Source organism: Microcebus murinus, chromosome 8 (assembly GCF_040939455.1).
Source record: "Microcebus murinus isolate Inina chromosome 8, M.murinus_Inina_mat1.0, whole genome shotgun sequence".
In the NCBI taxonomy this organism is placed as follows: domain Eukaryota; kingdom Metazoa; phylum Chordata; class Mammalia; order Primates; family Cheirogaleidae; genus Microcebus; species Microcebus murinus.
The window spans coordinates 9,602,250-9,622,594 of record NC_134111.1 but is presented as its reverse complement, the minus strand read 5'-3'; the positions used below and the strand labels follow the sequence as shown (position 1 = coordinate 9,622,594).

Genomic DNA, 20,345 nt, shown 5'->3' with positions numbered 1-20,345 from the left:
GACCCCGGGCCCCAGCCCCTCCCACTGGTGGGCCACACATAACATCTGCCCTGAAGCTGTGGTTTAGGGGAAAACTGATGTTGTGGGAACAGCTTCTGGCTCTGGCTGGTGTCACTCCAGCCTAGAGGCAGATTCAGGGTGGGTGGTTTGGTTTGGGAATCTGATTCTGCCCAGAAAGGAAGGAGAGTCGGCTCTGGGGAGAGTGCTGCAGGGCTTGTGGCTGGCGGGCAGACTGTCTGCAGAGGCCAGACGCAGGCAGGCGGAAAGGGCTCAGGTTCGGGCCCACCCTCCTCCTCTGCCTGAGAAGTGAATCCCTGAAGGGAGGGGTATCGGGGTGCAATGTCCAGGGCTTGTGCTGAAGAGCTGACCCCCACAGAGAGGCTGTGAGGCCCCCCTAGCTCCTGTCCTTTGAGCTACCAGAAGCCATAGGATTGCAACATGGTCATTGTCATTCCTTCTTGGGAATCAATGTTCCCTCCTCCTTCCAGCTGGCTTGGGGAGGAGGGTGCTATTGCCCAAGGTACTTATCCTGGGCCAGTCCCTCAAGGAGATCACCCGGAGGTGCCTCCTGGCTCTTCTCAAATGTGGCCCTACTGTCTCCCCTCCAAGCACAGCTCCCCTCCCTAACCCCTCTCCAAGCTCTATTTCTGGTCACCTGTGTCAGCTCTGTCACACTGTGTGTGGCTCTGTCCATGGTTGTGAATTGTCTCTTGCGAAGTGCCATACAGAGGGACAGAGCATGACATGCTTGAGGGACCTGGAGAGGGGACATGGCTTTCATGGTCCTAGACCCGGCAACCTTATGCTCAGAGGCATACAAATGAAAGCATCCATTTGTGGCAGGGCTGCAGTGAGACTGCACACACCACCTCATTAACACACCCATTTCGCAGATGGCCCCACATCCCTGGGGAACGCAGGTCCTTCATAAGCCTCCATATGAATTTATTTTATGAGGAGCTCATCACTGAAGTGACAGCTGCAGTTCCTCCATGCAGGTGTATGTGAGCCTCTGTCTGGCTGTACATGGGGCTGTTGGTCCCATTTCCCTCTGGGTCCCCTTGCTTTCCCTGTGCTATGGTTCCTTCCTTCCATCTGTCCTGTCCCATGTCTGATCCACCCCTGCTGGTGAGGCCTTTGTCCATCCCAGAGCTTATAATGTGAACAAGCAGCGTGCGGCCTCCAGGTCAGCAGGCCCAAGCTGGGGGTGACGGCGGGGCCCTCGGCCACCCATCCCTTGGCAGGGTCTGATGGGGCGCCCTACCCCAATCAAGGGCTGCGCTTTAATTTATGCCAGTGGGGGCGGGGTGGTGGCAGGGAGTCGCAGACATCCATCACCCCATTTCCCAGCGCCAGCCATTCGTCAGCGGGGCCTTAAAGATAATACACTTTTTGTTTAAGGCAATTACTTAATCTTGACAAACTCCTGTGTTAAGCAGGGCTATTAGCGGGGCCCATCATTAATCAGCACAAAGCCAGGTGGGTGCTTTTCCTGAGCTGCAATCACTCTTGGGGACCCGGGTGGGCCCTTTGCCATCCTCACCGCCCTAATTACACAAGCAGCATGCTAACAACGAGCACGCCGCACGTGCGGTGGGGGCGTGAGCCACGCGCAGGAAGGGGGCCATTTTTAACACCAGTCAGGATGTTTTCTGAGCCAGGCAGGATGATCCATGGGGGTTATTAGCCGGCACCAGGAACACAGCTGGGGAGAGCAGATAACTCCCCTCCTGGGTCCCTCCGGACTTGCCTCCAACTCTGCCGGGTGCCTGGGCAGCACTGAGAAGCCGGTGCATGGAATGCCCTTTCTGTCTGGGGCTGCCATTCCTTCTTGGGAAGGCCGTGAACACAGTGGAAATGGCAAGTCTGGCCTGTGCTTCCTGGAGGTTGCGGCTCTCTAGCTCCCGCTTAGCAGGTGCCTCGTCACAGAGTGCTCCTCCCCCTGCGTCACACCCTGCAGCCCTCGTCACACCAAAGTCCTGGCCCAGGCTGGCTGAGAGGGAGCTGGGAACCCAGGAGAGCTGGCGTGAGTGGGGCAAAGACAGGGGCCGGGTCTCACCCTGGGCCCCATGCTTCAACCTCGTGGGTGCCCCACCCTGGCCGTGAGGGCGTGTCTGAAATTTCCGAGGAATGAGTGTGCGGCCTGGCCATGGCGCTGAATAGCTGAGACACTTTCCAGTGCCTAAGCTTCCTAATCTGTAAAATGGGGAGAATAGTGAGAATAGCTTCCCCATCCGTTGCCATGGGGATTAGACGAGGTAACAGATGTGGCACGCTCGGGACGGCACCGGCATGCGGGAAGCCCCATCTGCTCGCCGTCAGAACCACTCCGGCTGTGGGTTGCAGGGAGGGGCCTGGCTGCCACTCTGTCTCTGCCAGCACCCTGTGTCGCAGGGCTTTTGCTTGGTGGCCCTGGACTGATTTACACTGGCCCCTGGCAGCTACAGGCCACCCTCATTGTCCACACAGTCTGTTTTCCAACAGTGAGAACATTCATTCATCACACATACTCCTCTCCCCCTCCATGCTAGGCACTGGGCTGTCACTGGCGTTGAGGACGTGGTGTGGGGGGGGGTATCTCCTGCCTGATGTGGAGGGAGGAGGAAGAAGAGAGGCCCAGGAGGAAGGCCTGTGTGAGCTGGTTGGTGTGAGCAGGAGGGAGGTGTAGGGGAGAGGGGAGGGGCGTTCCAGGCAGGGTAGGGGCTGGGCGTGGGTGGGTCTGCAAGGCTGTCAGTCTGACCCCGGGGCTGGGGAGTCTGTGGGGCAGTGCCTGGCCGGGGCCTTCAACTCCCCTCTGTGGGTAAGGGCAGGACCTGGGGGTGCCCGTCAAGCAGCCGATCCTCCTCTGGGTCCCCTCGCTGGGGTGAGGCTGGACCACAGAGCAGGGCCTTGTACACAAACACCTTGAGTGACAGCAAACAGGCCAGGCTGCTCTCAGCAGCTCTGGTTTCTCCAGCCCCAAACACACTGTGTGTGGGAGTTTTCCTCTAGATTTTAAACCCTGTTTATTTTAAAGGAAGTAGACTCCGTCTGCTTTTAATTCACACACTTAGCTCATCAAAATATTGTTTTGCAAGAGGTTTTTTTGATGTCAGGAAGCCTTTGGAGTGTTTTCTCCCCCACCCCATATGCTCTTATTCTGGGCACTGCTCAGGGCTGGCAGGTTAGGTCATAAGGCCATGTTTTCTGTGCCTCAGTTTCTCTGCCAGCGAAATGGGGGAGTAGGCTCTTCCCACGGATTTGTGGCCTGGCCTCTGTCCTGCGGGTGGACCCTTGTGTTCCCAGTGAGGGGAAACGCCGTTTGTATCAGCGGCAGCGGGCACTGGTGGGCCCGGACGTGGGGCGGGGCGGTGGAAACGGCGTGTGTGCGAACCACCCTTTAGCTAACTGGGTTTGGACTTACAAAGGCAGGGGCCGCTTCCAGGAGTGTCAAGGGGCTTGGCCGATGTTTCTCCACGGCACTGCCCCACAGTGTGGGCTTGGCTGTCTGGGGACCTTCTCATTTGTCAGAAGGTGTCAGGGGTCCACACACCCACTGCCGTGCATGGGGTGCCCCACGCTTATCGGGAAGGCATTGGGGGTGGTACGGGGCAGACTCGAGGGTGTCGCCGCTGGCGGGCTCTGCTCTGAGCGTGCGGAGGGGTGGGGCGCACACTGACCCGCGTGCTCTCTGGCTGGGGCACCGCTCACCTGCAGACTCTCAAGTAGCCCTCCTAGACCTGGGAGCCCCTGCGAGTTCAGTGAATGGAAGGAAGGGAGGAAAGGAAGGAGAAATAGTAACTATTTGTTAATCAGTGCATTTAAGTAACCAAGTAGAAGTTTGCAGGAAGCTAAGATTCAGAAGTGAGGAAGGACTGAGGTTTGGCGAGAATGTTCATCACCATATCTTATGTATCAGTGGAACTTTTATTAACCTAGTCCAGAAACCCATATATGATCAAAAGTCAGTGATGACGATGGGCTGGGCCTAAGTCCAGCAGGGCAGCCACGAGCTGGGTGTGGCTGGTCTCAACTGAGATGTGCTGGGCGTGCAAGAGAGATACCAGGTTTTGGACACGTCAGTAGGAATAAAAGATTGTAACATATCTCAATAATTTTATACTGGGTCTGTGTTGAAGTGCTAACATTTTTGATGTACTGAGTCAGTTGAATTATATTGTTAAAATGATTACTTGTTTCTTTTTAGTTTTTTGGTTTTTTAAAATATGGCTACTAGAAAATTTACAATAACGTGTGTGGCCTTGCGTGGTTGACCAAGGCTGCATTTGGTGGTTGGGTACATAGAGAAGACACCAGTTTAAGGTAGAGAATCTTTTAAAGAAAAGGACCCCTTTGAGTAACAATTATTGGGACCAGACTGATAAAGGGCTCCCAGGAAGTGGGCGTAAGAGACCTGCTTCGGTGAAGGGTTGAGGAGCATCTGCCATTAGCCTGTTGATTGCAGACAAGACAGTGAGCGCGGCTCAATGCTCATTTGCTTGTTCAGGCGACAGGGTCTGCTGCCCAGTTTTGAAGGTCCTTGATTGTCTTTAGCAGGCTCTGCCACAGAATGCACCCTGGAGTAATACAGGGGTGGTTTGGCTCAGCCCACCTGGTGGCCTCACTGTCCCCTTGAGAGCTACGGCAGACTGCAAAGCAGGGCCTCTCGATGCTCTTGGCAGGGCATGCAGCCGGCCCTAACATCTGTAGGAAAGGGGCTGGATGCTGGTAAAGCATGTAGAATGGCAGGTGAATGGCAGGTGACTTGAAAGGGCTGTGACAAGTGGGTTTCTTGACCCAGACAGCGTCGAAGCTGCCAGCTGATGAGGTCACTGGTGCAAGTTGGCAAAGGAGTCTGTCAGGGGGCAGCAAGACACAGGGGAATGCCCAAGTCCGTCCTAGGCCACCTGGCCCAGCCCGGCCCCTGACAGTGCAAGGAGCACAGGGACCTGGCACCAGCTCACCACTCACCCCCTGTCCGGGCCCGGGGCTGCATTCCTGCCTTCAGCATTGCATTCCTCAAGATGTCAGGAACCCTGGGAGCCACAGTCCTCTGGGCTTCAGATCTGTTGTGTATTTTCGGGCCCTGCATGCTACTTTTTTGGGAACAGATTCTGTGGCCCAGACAGAGTTTTCAACCTTAATCAAGCTCAACCATCCCTACTGTTTCTTCTGACCCTGAAATTCTCTAATCTGGGACCCCACTCGTCTAGCCAGACGGGTGGGCAGCGCACCTCATTCCCTGTGATGGTGGGGGTCTCCCCGGGGCCCTCTGGAGCTCACCCCCGTCTCCCACCCTTGCTGAAGAGGAGGAGCCGCAGGGAGGTCAGCAGACATGGCCACACCGGCACCCTGGGGCCCTGCTGAGCACCTGGCTCTGCATGAGCCTTGGAATGCATTAGCTCCTCTCCCCTTGCCACCCCCCTCATTGTATAAATGAGGAAACTGAGGCACAGGAAGGGTCAGTGAGTCCGTGGTTGAGCCAGACTTCCTTGTGGCACTGGTTGCAGCCTCAGTGCTGCCACCCCTGGGCTAGTCCCCCTATTGTCCACCATCTGAGGGGACAGATCCTACAGCTGCCCAGGCTTCCGAGTGGCAAGGGCTCCCCTAGCTTTGGCTGGAGTGCACTCCTAGCCCTTGGATGTGCACTCGCTCCGTGTCCCTGCCTGCCCTGGACACCAGCCTCAGGACGCTGCCTGGCATCCAGTGGCTTGTGCTGGCCCAGCCCAGTGTGCTCTCTCAGCAGCTATTTTGTCAGGTGACACCTTGGCCTGGTGGACGGAGGGCGTGGGCGGGCCCCGAGGAGCCCGTGGCCCTGCCAGGCTGTGTCTGGGGCAGGCCTGACCGCTCCAGCCGCCTGGGCCTCAGCTGCTGGACACTAGCCAGTCGCAGTGTTGGAATTTCCTGTCTGATTTTAATTTCCCCCCTTTTTTCTCCCCAAATGAGACAGAAGCACTTTTTAATTGCATGCTGTGGAGTGGCCATTCAGGATATTATTCTTATTAAATGCTTCCTGTGGGGCAGCGGCTGGGCCTCTGAGTGGCCTCTAGGAGTGCCCTGTCCTGTGGCCGATTGTTGAGGATAATAGTGCCATTTGCGTAAGGCCCCGGGGAACCAGGCTCTCCTGACTCCCATCCTCATTCAGTGCCTCATGGCCCTGACGCTTAGGCCAGTGACTGGTCCCCAGTGTAGAGCACCTGTCTCTGAGTCCACATGCCTGAGGGTTGGTCCCTGAAACTGTCACAGTGTCCGTGTGGCCTCCCAAGCCAGGGGAGGAAGTCTCCGCACTTCCCCCAGCCCTGGCGTGCACCTTCATTCTCCTAGCATCGCAAAGCACAGAGTCCTGGGTGCCTTTGGGGCCTGCATTCCTCACAATGCCCAGGCACTCACAGCCGCCTCTCAGGAGCCCTGATAAATGGGACAGCATGGTGGTCACCAGGATCCTGCTGTCACACCCATGGCTGCCTGTCTCGTCTCTGTGCTGCGTTTCCCGGCTGGTGCAGTGCGAGTGGGCAGGGTGTGAGCCGCGATTCCCCCTCACTTACTGATACGGGGGAATTCCATGCTACAGCGGTTGCTGGAAATGTGAAAGGGCCCACTGGCCTCCAGGTGTGGTCCCTGGACTGGCCGCGTCAGCACCACCGGGAATGTCAGAGATGCCAGGCCCACTGAAGCGGGGACCCGGGGTGGGCCCAGTGATGCTCCAGAAGCACTGATGCCCGAGCTTAGCAGGTGCTGCGTGGCGCCTCTTGTTAAGTACGTTACACCATTGATTCCCCTGGAGGACCCCAGGAAGAGATGTCCCTAATCCTGTGGGTACAGGTGAGACCACGTGGTTTGCACCGGGGCTCACACTTCACACAGCTCAGTGCCAGGGCACACAGGACTCCGTGTCTGTCCACACGGCCCCTAGCCTAAAGAACCTGTCATCCTTCCCTTCCTTCTCGCTCTCCCAGTCCTGACCCCTTAAGGACCCAACTCCAAAGTCACCTCTTCCAGGGAGCCTTCCTGGTTTCTCCAGGTCCCATGGAAATCTCCCTTCCCTGAGTTGAAGGCCATCTGGCAGTCTGTGCCGTGAAGACCAGGCTGGGTCACACAGGGTCAGGCTCTCACCTCTGAGTAGGTGCCCCTGGTGCACTCCCCGTAGGCAGGAATCGTGCCTCGTGTTCTCGGTGGCCTCCAGAGCCCACGAGCAGAGTCCTCATACGTTGCTTGAGCAGGGAAGCCTTGGCCAACGGCAGGCTTCTGGGCTGCAGTCACCTGGGGGTGGTGAGTTCCACCTTGGGTGGTGGGCAGTTCTGCTGTGGACTCCAGAGAAGCCCGTGGAGCTGGACTTGTGGGCTGCAGCCCGTGAGCATCAAGGCCATGTCCATGGGGTGATGCGTCTGAATTACACTGTGTCCCTAGATAGGACCTGGGCGGCTGGGGGAGGAGTGTCCGGTCTTTTCTTTGGAGCTGGTGCCATCATTTTTGGTATCTTCTGGGAAGCTTTTACATCCAGCTTGCCCAAGACATGGGCCTGGGGTCTCAACAGAAACAGGAGGGCGCGGAGTCCTGCGCGGTGGGCTGTGACAAGCCTGGCACAGATGGCAGAGCAGGAGGAGACCAAGCAGCTGTGTGGGCAACAAGCTAACGTCGGCAGCAGCTCGGTGCGGCTGATCTTCTGAGTCCATCGAGGCACAAAATGACGGTACCAGTCACCATCCTGACCCACAAGATTAACATTCTTTGACAAAGCGTCTTCACGTTCCTGTGCCATGTCAGGTTAAACGGGTTAATTAACCAGACTGCGCATTAAAGCTGGAATGGAGAGTGACTCACTCTCTCTTGAGAGCTGTTGATGACCATGTAGCCAGTGGGTCCTCCTCAGAAGTGCACCTGTTCTCGGGTGACCGACTCAGGCCTGGTCCGGGCCCCGAGATGGCCCATACGTGTGCAGGAACCCCATCTTCTGCGCCTGTCAGAGCCCTGGAGCAGTCTGAAGAGGCAACCCACGGCCCAGCCGTGCCCTCCTCACTGCTTTGCCCAGGCCGTCAGTGTACCCCCTTCCTGCAGGGGAGCACTCGGTTCGGTGTGCGCGGCTCTTGTAGAGGGGCTGCCATCCTCCGCACGGCTGCCTCCTGCACACGGGCCTGCGCTCGTGTCTGGGGCCTGCTCACGCCCTGCTCTGCCCTGGGCTTCTCCTGCCGCGACTCTGCCGAGAGGTGAATTACTCCTGCAGCCGTGGGGTGTGTGCCAGCGTGGGCACAGACACCGGGGAAAGCATGGTGGGGAGCACTGGAGTTGGAGCAGCCTGAGCCTCCTGGGGATTGGTCATCTGGGAACAGGGTGGGTGGTCACGGGGATTAATTTCTGGAAAACCTTTCCTGCAGAGCCCCCAGAGCGAGGACTCCAGTCGTTCTCACCGTCCCCCTGCTGTCACGCAGCGAGTCACAGCTGTGGGTTTGTGCGGAGTGCCACAGCTGAGCTTCTGTCTGGTGCATCTCTGCCTCCCTTACACTGAGGATGGAGGGAAAGGTCCCTTCATTGCCGTAGCACTTGGACCCTGTCACACCTGTTCTGAGGTCTAGAGAGATGGGGAAGGGCACTGCCACTTACTAAGTTCCTCCTCTACAGATGCCACAAATGCACCACAACAGTGGGCTTGATGTCATTCCCATTTGCAGATGACAGAACTGAAGCTTGGGGCATTTGTCACTTGCCAGCAAATGACAGAGCCACGGTTCACACTTGAGTCTGCCTGGATTCACGGCTCACATGCTCTCTACTCCCATCCAAGCTCCTTAGACAAGAGGACAGGTGATTGTCCATGGGACTGTCGTTTGACTGATGTGCTCTTTGGGAGCAAGCGGGGCGTCAGTGTGACCGCGAGGCACCGCGCTTCGCTTCCAGCCGCCGGCCACTGCCTTTCCTCCCTCCGCATGAGCGCCTTCTCCTGCCTGAGTCACAGGCGTCTTTTGTGCCTAGGTGCTTCCGTTAGGAGAAAAGCAAGCAGGGAGCTATCTGTACTTCAGTGTGAATTCATTCCTGGCTTTCCAAGGTCTGTTTGCTTTTAAGAAAAATTGTTTTAAGAAACAATTGCAGGCCGGGCGCGGTGGCTCAAGCCTGTAATCCTAGCACTCTGGGAGGCCGAGGCGGGCGGATTGCTCGAGGTCAGGAGTTCAAAACCAGCCTGAGCAAGAGCGAGACCCCGTCTCTACTATAAATAGAAAGAAATTAATTGGCCAACTAATATATATATATAAAAAATTAGCCGGGCATGGTGGCGCATGCCTGTAGTCCCAGCTACTCGGGAGGCTGAGGCAGAAGGATTGCTTGAGCCCAGGAGTTTGAGGTTGCTGTGAGCTAGGCTGACGCCACGGCACTCACTCTAGCCTGTGCAACAAAGTGAGACTCTGTCTCAAAAAAAAAAAAAAAAAAAAAAAAAAACAAAAAAACAATTGCAGTGGGTATTACTTAAGATACTAGGAACGCTAGGGTAAAGGAGCATGATAAAAGAGGGAGTCATTAACTAGGGAATCCCAAGCAGCCCCCCTGATAATAGGAGAGAAATGGGAGGTCCAGAAGCCCTTCCCTGGTCCCCCCAAAGCTGTGCCAAATTGGATGCTTCCATTTCGGGGGATCGGGGTCCACCCCAAGCACGTCAGTGCCCAGTGCAGGGCACCCAAAGAGCACCTGCTAGGAGTGGGAGCCTCCTGGCCTGGAGGCTGGGGAGGTGTGCATAGTCATCACCATGGTCACCTGAGTGTGGCGGGTGGGCAGGGCGCGGGCCTGCGGTCCTGACGCGGGGGGTGCAGTGCCGTCCTGCTGGGGGTGCAGAGTGGCTGCTTCACAGGAGCCTCCCTCTCTCTGTGGGCCTGTTGCTGTCCCGGGGGATTCACACCCACACAACACTGGAGCCAACCCACTTGGAACCGTCTTCAGCAGCGCCATGCATCACTGGGCCTCCCTGTCCCAGGGCCACGCCGTGGGCTGAGGGACCCGTCATTCAGAACCCAGGGCCCCGCGCTCACGTCCTCGATTCCTGGTCATGGACGCAGCAGCAGCCCTGCCTCCTGCATGGCGGCCCCAGAGCCTGGGCCAGGTGCCTAAGAAGGAAGGATAGGGCCTGTGCCCCGGCCCTGGCCATGGCCCCCTGCAGGGCGCCGTGAGCTGCACAGAGCCAGGTCTGCGCCTCCTCGTAGTTCAGGCCTGTGCCGGGCACGGCCAGGCCTCACCTTCCCGGCACGCACCGGCCCACATGCTTCCAGCGGATTCCCCCTGCAGCCGTGCTTGAAGAGGCCGTCCTACCTGGAGACCGTGCTGACCTCTAGGGACAGGCCAGCCCGAGGGCCAGCGCGTCCCCAGCACATCCACTGGCTGGCCTCTCCTGCCACGGGACAGCCCCTCGGGCCACCCTCGCAGCTCAGCCCAAGGGCTGCACCTCCACGTTTTGGCAACACATGACTTCATGCGAGGAGAATTCCCCCAGCTGCCGACGAGGGCTGCCCGGTCATGTTGTGATGACCCAGTTTCCCCGCCTCTTTGTCTCAGCTCTCTGCTGCCCCCTCCCCGCCCCAGCCTCCCCCAGCAATTCACCGGACCATTACTAATGGGGCATTAACTGGAGCCAGGCCTCCCGGGAGGGCTCCCCGTGCCCGTCGGCGCCCGCTCACTTGCCCTCAGCCCCGCAGCGCCGGCAGGGAGCGTTTCGTGCTTAAACGGCAGCACAGAAAAAGTCGGGTTTCAGTGAAAAAAGCCATCCCTCTGCCACCCCAGCCTCTCAGCCTGTTGGTCTTTCTTTGCAGGATCAAAACCAAATGTGCGTTCTTTTTGGCGGGAGTTGGGGGGTGGAGATCCATCGAAAATTCTCATCCTAGAGTTTCTTCCTCAGAAACTTAAAAAGACTCATTTCTTTGAAATGGCATATGGGATGTGTGTGTGTGTGTCTCCCTCTGCCAGGAGGACATGATTGAGTTTGGATTTTTTTTTACTTGAAACAAAGAAGAGCCCGCAATGAAAACAACGTGTGCAGGGTCTGGCTGGGAGCGTCGCAGGAGGCAGCTCGTACTCTCCCGTGTGTCTCTGTCCCGCGGGCGCAGAGGCTCCGGTGGAGCGTTTCCCCCGCGGGAGCCGGAAGTGGAATCTCCTCCTCCTCGCTCCGAGCACAGGCTTCCATCGGGGCACGTGGGTGACGCGTGCTGGTCCCAAAGGGTCCCGGGACCCCAGAAGAGCCAGGGTCAGCCTCCGGCCGCAGTTCGCCCGGGTGGAGAGTTGTCGCAGAGACTGTGTGTGTGTGTGTGTGTGTGTGTGTGTGTGTGCGCGCGCGTGTGTGTGTGCGCGTGTGTGTGTGTGCGCGCGCGCGAGCGCATGTGTTGGTGTCGTCCTACTACGTACAGCCGGGCCCAGGGGATTCGGCCGGAGAGCTGAGTGGGCTTAGAAGGGCCACTGGGCCAGCGACTTACACATATGGGACCGTAAAGATGAGCCTGTGGCCAGAGCTGTTGAGCCTCCGGTGTCCCCGGCTGGACAAGCCCGTTTCCTGGGAGGCCGGAGACATTCACAGGCAGCAGGACTGCGCCGTGAGGAAGGGCTCCCTGGGCTCCCCCAGTGCCTACTGTGCAGGCCAGTGAGGTGAGACCCAGTAACGTGAGACTCCAGTGGGGGCCAGTCTGGCCTTCCTGGAGGGTGTGCCGCTGTCCGCACCACCAGGCCCTGCGTGTGTGGCATTGTGAAAAGTTTCGCCAGAGCACGTGCCTTCCTGTTCAGAACCTCTCGGGCTTCCCAAATGGCTCAGAAACAAATCCCAAAGCCCTTCCCGCAGCCTGCTCAGTCTGGTGGGACCTTCTCTCCCTGTCCCCGCCTCTATTCTTCGCTCTGCTCTGGCCAAAGTTACCCTCATGCTGACATTGCTTCCTTCTCCCCGCCGCTGCCGGGCCTTTGCACACGCCGTGCCCTCTGCCTGGAGCTCTCTCCTCCACCCTCTCCCCCCTTTGCCCTGCTTGGTTTCCTCCTTAGCTCTGCTCCCCTCTGGCGTTATGCCGTGAATGCATTTGCTGTCCTCTCCACCACCTGACTCCTCTCCCTGGACCACGGTGCTGCTTGCTCTGTCCCGACGCTGTTCCCGGGGCCTAGAACAGTGTCTGGCACGTGGCAAGTGCTCGATACAGGTGGGTGTGCGCGAATAAATGAATGTGTGGATGGACGAATGAGCATCACCAGGATACCTGCTGCTGTACTTCACCCCTGTGTGACTGCAGGTGCAAATGGGTTGCGTGTCCTTCCTGGGCTGGCGGAGGGTCTGGGCACGTGGTCCCAGGGTGTGACTCCTTGCTCCTTCCCCACCAGCCGACCCCCGGGCAGGCTGTGCGAGTCCTGGAACATCAGTGCTCTCAGCCTGTTTGCTCAGGGTTAGTGCTCTGAGGGGCCACAGGGCTCAGAGCGGGGAGCCAGCGAAACCACCAGTCCCATACTGCCTGAGCACTGCTCTCCTAGAGGTAGTCGCGCCTGCCGCGCCTCAATGTTCTCTTCTGAAAAATGGGGACAGGAACCCTGACTCTGGTGGGCATTCCGCTGCTCTGGACAGGACAGGAGGACCCACCAGCACGTGTCCTCAGGCTCCTTTTGATGCTTCCGAGCAGGGGAGGCTGAGGGAGAGGTGCAGGGGTGCAGCCTGCACATTCCACTGAGAGGGCAGCAGGACTCGTGAGCGGTGCTGACCTGCAGCCCTGGCTGAGCAAGGGAAAGCACTGCCCACGCAGCCCCAGCCTTCACCCGGGACCGCTGCAGGAGGACTCTGCGGGCGCCTGTCCCCACGCCTCTTCCCTGAGCCTCAGGGCCCACGCCCCCACGCGCACACACGCACACACACATCCCACAACACACACCACAGCACACACACCACAGCACACACATGCATGTACAGCTCGTGCACACAACCACACATACAAGCATACTGTACACAGACACCACATATTATGCACATATAGTAGCACACGTGTGTACAGCAATACATACAAAACATGCACAAACACACTACACATATATACCCTACACACAGCACACATATCACACACCACATAAACACAATACACACATCACACACAATACAAACACACCACACGCATACATACACACTCACCCCACATACACATATATGCATACGCACCACACGCACTGCAAACATACACACATAGACATGCATTCATGCACACGCACGGCGTGCTGTTGTGGGTCAGCAGGGCAGCCCCAGTGCTATCTCCCTCTCGTGTTTGCCTGGTAAACTCCTGAAGCTCACTGTATCTGTAAACCCGGCTGGGGTTGCGTGAATCCTGGATCCTGAGAGAGGGTCTCAGCCCGTGACTGAGGGTGAGGGGGTGGCCTGGGCTCTGACAGTGCTAGGGGACCCTCCTCAGCCTCTGGAGGAGAAAGGCCAGGGCGGTGGGGGACGGCTCGTGGGAAGAGCGGGAGTCCTGGGCTGCTCAGCCCAGAGCCTGTGCAGGTGAGAAGCACTGGCAGCCTCACCACTGGTGGTGACAGTGATCACTAGTATTTGGAGCCCCCAAGTCCGTAATGAAGCTATGAATTTACCAGCTGTCGGGCTTGGGACGAGTTGCTCGCGATCGTTGTAAACCCTGGGCAGGCGGAGGCTGAGCCAGCCTGCAGGCGTGTGGGAGCCAGTCGTCCATTGCACATAGACAAACGCAGCTTCCTGGGCTTGCTGCAAAGACCCGGGAGTTGACATTTAAAAAGCACTCAGAATACCGTGTGCATTTGTCACCTATAGTACACAAGCGTGGTAGGGACAGGGTCACCCTGGCTCACCGGAGCTGCCTCTGAGTGTTCTGTCGGGCCAGAGGTAGGGCCAAGCCCACAATCAACTGTCCAGAGCCTTGAATTCTCCTCTTGGCTCAGTTGTTTTTCAGCCCTGTGACTTTGGGCAAGGCCTAGACTCACCTATGGCCTTTGTTTTCTCATCTGTGAAATGAGCACAGTAACACCTAGCCAAGTTGCTTCAGGGGGCTTCTGGATATGCAGGGAAACATTTCCAAAATACACAAAAACAAACCATTTTAATTTTGTTAGCAATACTGTAGTCTGGTCTGCCTGGCCATTTTTAAAAATGTGCCCTTCCTATGCATTTGGGAAAGTGGCCTCTACTTCCCTGCTGACTCCCTGGGAGTGTCTGAAAGCACGTTGGTTCCCCGGTCTGTAAGCAGGCTGTGCTCGGCCTCCGCCTCCCCCAGGTTTGCAATCAGTGTGGGCAACTCGTCCCAAGCCCAGCGACTGGCAAATTCATGGTTCGATCATGGACTTGGGGGCTCCAATATCAGCGATCGTTGTCATCGCCAGTGGTAAAACTGGTCGAGTGCTTCTTACCTGCACAGGCTCTGGGCTGGGCATCTCTGCGTGAACTTTATATCTTCACGGCGACCAGGCAGGTAGCTAGTTATCCATTTTCAGATGTGAACAAATGGAGACTCAGAGAGGTCAAGAAACTTGATCAAAGTCATGCAGCTGGTGGGTGGTCTCTGAGCCCTGGAGGCCACCTGCCTCCAGAGAACCTGGTTGTCCTGTCTCCGCTGCTGAGTCACAGCCACACGCCCCGCTGCCCTGCTCAGGGACAGGCCCCGGAGAACGTGGTCCTCCAGCAGGCAGGGATCTGGGAGCGAGAGCCCGGCCAGGTGAGCCACGCGCCTGCTGGCGTGTCTACCGCCAGTTCCTCTTTGAATCAGAGTTGGGCAAATCGAATGAAGTGGGGTGAGAAGATTTGCTTTCTTTTTTCTCAGTCCCTGTGGAAGGTGTTAGTGTTGTGGAATTATGAAGGTAACATTGAATAGGTAAAAACTAAAGATAGGGTTTCAGGAAAAAAGGTTCCTCCCATTAAAAATTCATTGTGTTCAACCCAGGTGTCCACCGACAGATGGGTGGACAAAGTGTGGTAAACATACAATAGAATGAATATTATTCAGCCTTAAAAAGGAAGGACCTTCTGACGCATGCTACGTGGATAAACGTTGAGGATATTATGCTAAGCAAAATAAGCCAGTCACAAAAGGACAAACGTTACATGCACCTACTTGTATGCAATGCCTAGACTGGGAACTGCACGGAGACGCAAGGCAGGAAGGCGGTGCTGGCGTGGGTGGGACGGGAGTTAGTGTTTAATGGCTGCAGAGTTTCACTTCTGGAGACGGCTGGTGGTGGCGGTTGCACAGCAACGTGAATGTGCTTGATGCCGCTCAAATGTGCCTGTAAAAGTGCATTTAATGTGCAGGTACCACAACAAAGAGACAATTCACAGTATTTACAGTGCCGGGCCAGAATCTGTCTGTACAGAGATGGCAGTGTTGTTTTTATGCATTTATTATGGTAGGCCTGGAAGTCAGCTGGCCTGTCTGTATGTAAAACAAGCCCACTCGGGCCCCCAGACTCACGGGGCTCCCCGCCTGCTTGCGGCCTGCAGACTGAGGGAGAGTGACTGAGGAATCTCCACTCCTCGCCCTTTTCCCAGTGCAGCTACTTTTTGGAGAGCCTTGTTTTCCTAAAGCCTATAATTACGTTTGCCTCCAGGGTACCCAGGAATTTTTTTTAATAAACAAAGAGCATCCTACAATTATCACGATGATTTGTTGAGGGCAGGCCAAGTTCAGACAGGAGGCTGACTCAGCTCTGGAAACTGACGCTCACGTGCTGGCGTTTCCAATCCCGGGGCACCGCCGGCACTCATGGGGTCAATGGTGAATATTTAGGTCTGGGGCATCAGCAGATCTGCATGGAAGTCCACTTGATCTTGCCAGCAAGACGGGGCAGGCAGCTCGGTGGCCTCTGGCCTCTGAGCCCGGCCCCCCAGCGGAGCGGCCCTGCCTTCGCAGATGGTCCCAGGTGGACGTTCCCGGCCTGCGCACTGCAGCGCCGATGCCCCGGCCTGGTGCTGCTGGAGCCACACACAGCCGAGGCCAGGCTGGGCAGATGCCGGAGAGTCGGAGCCTGTCGCTCTGTCAGCCCTGATTTGCGGCCAAGCCCGGTTCCGTGGCCCTGCCTGTAATCTGCCCGAGTTCAAAGAGCACGTAGCTGCTTGTCTTTGTCAAGAGCGCGGTTGGGGATCTTTTATGTGGAAGATGTAGGATTCTCGGGTGGACTTTGATTATTTATTCATCCCCTGTGTGGGTGTGTGATAGCGCAGGCACCGCAGAGCCCCTTGTCCTGGCTGCTCTTGCTCTGAAATTCATCGCGCTTTAAAGCCCTTTTGAAAATTGCTTTTCGAGGGAGGGGAAAAGTTTGTGAAGTCCTTTTTCTCTCTCCCCCTCCGCAGTGCCGCAGCACTTCTTGCCACCGTTCCATGCGCCCTTACCGATTGACATGCGACACCAGGAGGGAAGGTACCATTACGAGCCTCACTCTGTCCACGGCGTGCATGGGTAAGTCCTGCCCTTTGCCCTTTGCCCTCTGCTCCTAGCACACAGCCGCCTGCAGCCAGGAGGCCAGGCCGGCAGCCTAGGCCACCTCCACTGCCTCTGTCTTTCTCTGCGGGGTTCCTGATCTGCATTGTCCCAAGCGGGCGTTCAGCTTTGTCACCCGCAAGTGCGAAGACTTGGGACCCCGTGTGAGCGTGTGGGTGGGCAGCACACGAACCCCAGCCACCCCTCCCACCCACCCCCCTACCCACATCACCCCTTCTCAGGCTCCAGGCTTCTGTGGGGTGCCAAAGCTGGTTTGGGGCTCTTTGTCCATCCATGCAGTGGGAGTCCCCTGCAGGCCTGAGTTCCCATATGAGTGAGGTGGCCTCAATCATGTGTCGTCCCACCCTGATTCAGAGCACCTCCTTTGACTGTCTCCAAATGCCCCAGTTTGAACAGTAAGTTGTGCAGTCACCCTGCTATAGGGACAAGCTCACGGTGATGCTTTGGGGTCCCTTCTGTTCCCTGCTTTGAGGTCCCCAGGTGGAAGGCATGTGTTTGCAGGTGCATCTCCATCTGCCTAACCCTGCCCACATCTTTCCCATCTGGGCTGCCTAGCCCATGGCAGGTGTCAGTTTTCTTGGTCTTTATGACTGAAGGCTCAGCCCCATCTATTCTCCTTCTAGGAGAGAGGCCTTTACCTTCCCCAACCCCAGCTTCTCCACTGCTCCCCACACCCACTTCCGGTGGACCTTCTGTGTAGGATCTGCTGGCCCCAAGGCCCCTCTAGACCCAGTGCCTTCACCCCTGCAGCGCCAGCCCCACCTGTCCATACCAAGCTGCTGCCTATGGTTGTAGCGCACACAGCCCCGTCCCCTGTCTCTGTGCCTCACCCCTGCTGCCTGCCCAACGTGTTCAGGATGTCCCATCCACCTGGCCACCTCTAAGCCTCAGCCAAGGAGCCACCTCCTCCTGTGGCACGGCGGTCCCCCACACTGCTCAGGACTCCTGCTGCAGCTTCACACAGAATCCCCTGTTCCCACGTCGGCCCCTGCACGCTCTGAGTCGCCCTCTCACTTCTGTATCCGCGACGGCTGACACGTGATAGGTGCGCAGTTAGCGCTTGCCAAGTGGGGGACCCTCTCCCCGCGTTCCACTTGCTACGGGCAGATCCTGCTGCCTCTCCCATCTGCCGCCTCAGTGGAGCCGGTGAACACTTGCCGAGCTCTCACTGTGCTGGAAGCGTTGTGTCTGAGAACTCCTGTTTCGGGACACCCATGGCCTCCCCAAGACAGCAAACCTGAGACTTTTACTCTCTTTTTTAAAAATATTTTTTACTTTTTAATATTTTACCTCGAAGTGATTTCGGATGTATAAAAGCAGTTGCAAAAGTCATAAATGATCTCCCGTATACCCTTCACTCAGCTCCTCAAACGTTAACATCTTACGTGATACAAGAGTAATAGAATGCTACTAACTAACCTGCGAATCTCATTTAAAGTTGGTCAGTTGCCTGTTAATGTCTTTTTCCTGGGTCAGGGTACAGTCCTGGATCCCACGTTGCATCTGCTTGTCGTGCTTCTTTAGTCATCTTTGATCCGGATGGTTCCTTAATCTCTCTCTGTCTTTTGTGACCTTGACAATGTTAAAGAGTGCTGGCTAGTTACTGTATAAAATGGTTTGGATTTGCTTACTGTTGCTTTGCAAAGACACTCAGATGATGCAGTTTGAGAGAACTCCCATGGAAGCGGCGTGGTGTCTTTTCCGTCCCAGCAGGATGCACGTGACGCCCACACTGCTCCCCACTAGGAGCTCCGATCACTTGGCCATGGGGTGTCGGTTGGGCTCCTCCTCTTTAAAGTCGTTCCTTCTGTAACTAATTAGTGTCCTGTGGGGTAACTCTTTAAGAATATGGTACTGTCCTGTTTACCATCATGCTTTCACCACTAACTTAAACATCCATTGATGGTTCTTGCCAGAAACAGTAAGTGCTAGTATTTGCCAAATGGCAACTTTCTATTTCCATCATCTCTTCCGCATTTGCTGATTGGAATTCCACGTAAGGCAGAGCCGGCCCTTCCCCTGCATCTCCTGATTATTTGATTATTTATGGGTATCCATAGGTGTGCACGGTTATTTGTGTTATCCTATTAGTTATTCTCTATCGTTGTTACCACTTATTGTTTGTTCAAACTGTCCCAGATATGGCCACTGGGAGTCCCTTCGAGCTGTCTTCTATGTCCTTTTGACAAGCTGGGAACTTTTCCTTTTGTTTCAGCGTGTGTACCTGGCTCTCATGTGGCTGGGGTCTGCCGCAGCAGCCTTAGGCCCGCCTGGTGCCTGGCGATGGGCCATTTCCACCCCCTACTTACCTCAGGGCCTCCACCTCAGGGCCTCTGCCTCAGGGCCTCTGCCTTCTGGTGGCTGAGACAGCAGCCCAGGCAGCCTCTGGCAGGTGCACGTTTGGAACTAGTTGAGCCACCCCGAAATTGCTCTGCTGGTGTCCTGTGAGGACACTAGGGGCATGGAGGGAGCCCAGTCCCTGTTTGGAGGGGTTGGTGTTGCTGAGACCTGCTTGGGAGGTGTGTGTGGCTGGTTTGGCGACATGGGGACTGGGCATGGCAGGCCTGCCTCGCAGTACTCCCTGCACGGGCTTCTGGTGCTGGCCGGGAGATGCGGGCAATGCCGAGAGCTCCATACAGACAGAACCACGCAAGTGTGTCATTCTGCAGGTGGGTGTCCCAGCTGATACCTCCCCACACACCTAGTGGCACCACCAGAAGTGTAAGAGGACCCCGAAACTGATGGCTGCCATTCGTCACCGTTACCGGCCTTGCGGTCTGGCCCTGCTATGAACACTTCCCATGTTTCAGGTCATTTAATCTCCTCCACAACCCTAGAAGATAGTCGTTGTGTCTTCCCCATCTTACAGGTGAAAGAACTGAGGCAGCACTGAGAGCTTAGATAACTTAGTCCGCAGGGTCACCCGATAGGCGAGTGGGACACTTAGAAATCAAGGTAGGGCCTCCTGGGCCCAGGCGCTCAGCTGCACGCGGGCCTTTCCCCAGGAGCATAAGCAAAGCCCACAGGTCCCTCTGTGGTGCAGCCGATCCCTCCTGGCAGCACGTGCAGCCCTGTGTTAGGGCACTGCCCCTGGTGCAGAGGTTCCCGAGACCTCTGGCCCAGTAGCATCAGCGTCCCCAGGGAACTTGTCAGGAATGATGCCCTCGGGCCCAGCGCAGGCTGCTGAGTCAGAGCCTCTGGGGGTGGCGCCCACATCTGTGATCGACTCGCCTGGGGGGGGGGGTCCTGCTGCAGGCAGAGCCCACCACTGAACGCCCTGGGGGCCGTCCCGTCCCCCCAGGGCCAGGTGAGGAGCCCTGGGGAAGTGGCCTGCGTCTTCTCCAGGCCTCACCATTCCCCAGCTCCGAGGAGGGCCTGCCCCCTTCCCGGCGGGCGCGGGCTGGGCATGAGCAGAGCAGGTGGAGCAGTGGGCTTCGGCTGCCACAGCCGTGGAGGCAGCCTGGTCCCTCACGTGCCTGGGCGGCTTTCTCTAGACCGAGGACCTGAAGGGCGGTGTGTTCGTTTCCTTTTCCTGCCATAACAAATTGCTACAAACTTAGTGGCTTAAAATAATACAGACTTATTCTCACACAGTTCTGGAGGCTGGGTCTGAAGTAGGCCTTATGGGGCTGAAATCAAGGTGTTGGCAGGGCTGGTTCCTTCTGGAGGCTCCAGGAGAGAATCTTTCCATTTGACTTTTCTAATTTCCGGAAGCTGCCTGCATTCCTTGGCCCACAGCCCCAGACTCACACCACACTGTTTCCCTCTCCATTTTGTCCTCATGCCACCACCTTCCTCATCTGAGGCAGTTTTCTTCTGCCTCTCTGTCATAAATACACCTGTGACTTCCTTAGGGCCACCTGGAGGACCCAGGCTGGTCTCCCCATCGCAAGATTATTTTTAATGTAATCACATCGACGAAGT

The 20,345-nt window shown here is 56.8% G+C and overlaps 1 protein-coding gene across 1 annotated transcript in view; it reads left to right on the top strand.

The window, feature by feature from the left end:
- The window catches only part of GLI2 (GLI family zinc finger 2), a 175,821-nt gene that overhangs the window by 101,584 nt on the left and 53,892 nt on the right, over positions 1–20,345 (top strand). Inside the window, exon 2 of the mRNA XM_012749770.3 lies at positions 16,274–16,379. Coding sequence (XP_012605224.3) covers positions 16,274–16,379 — 106 coding nt within the window. The remainder of the gene's footprint in view (positions 1–16,273; positions 16,380–20,345) is intronic.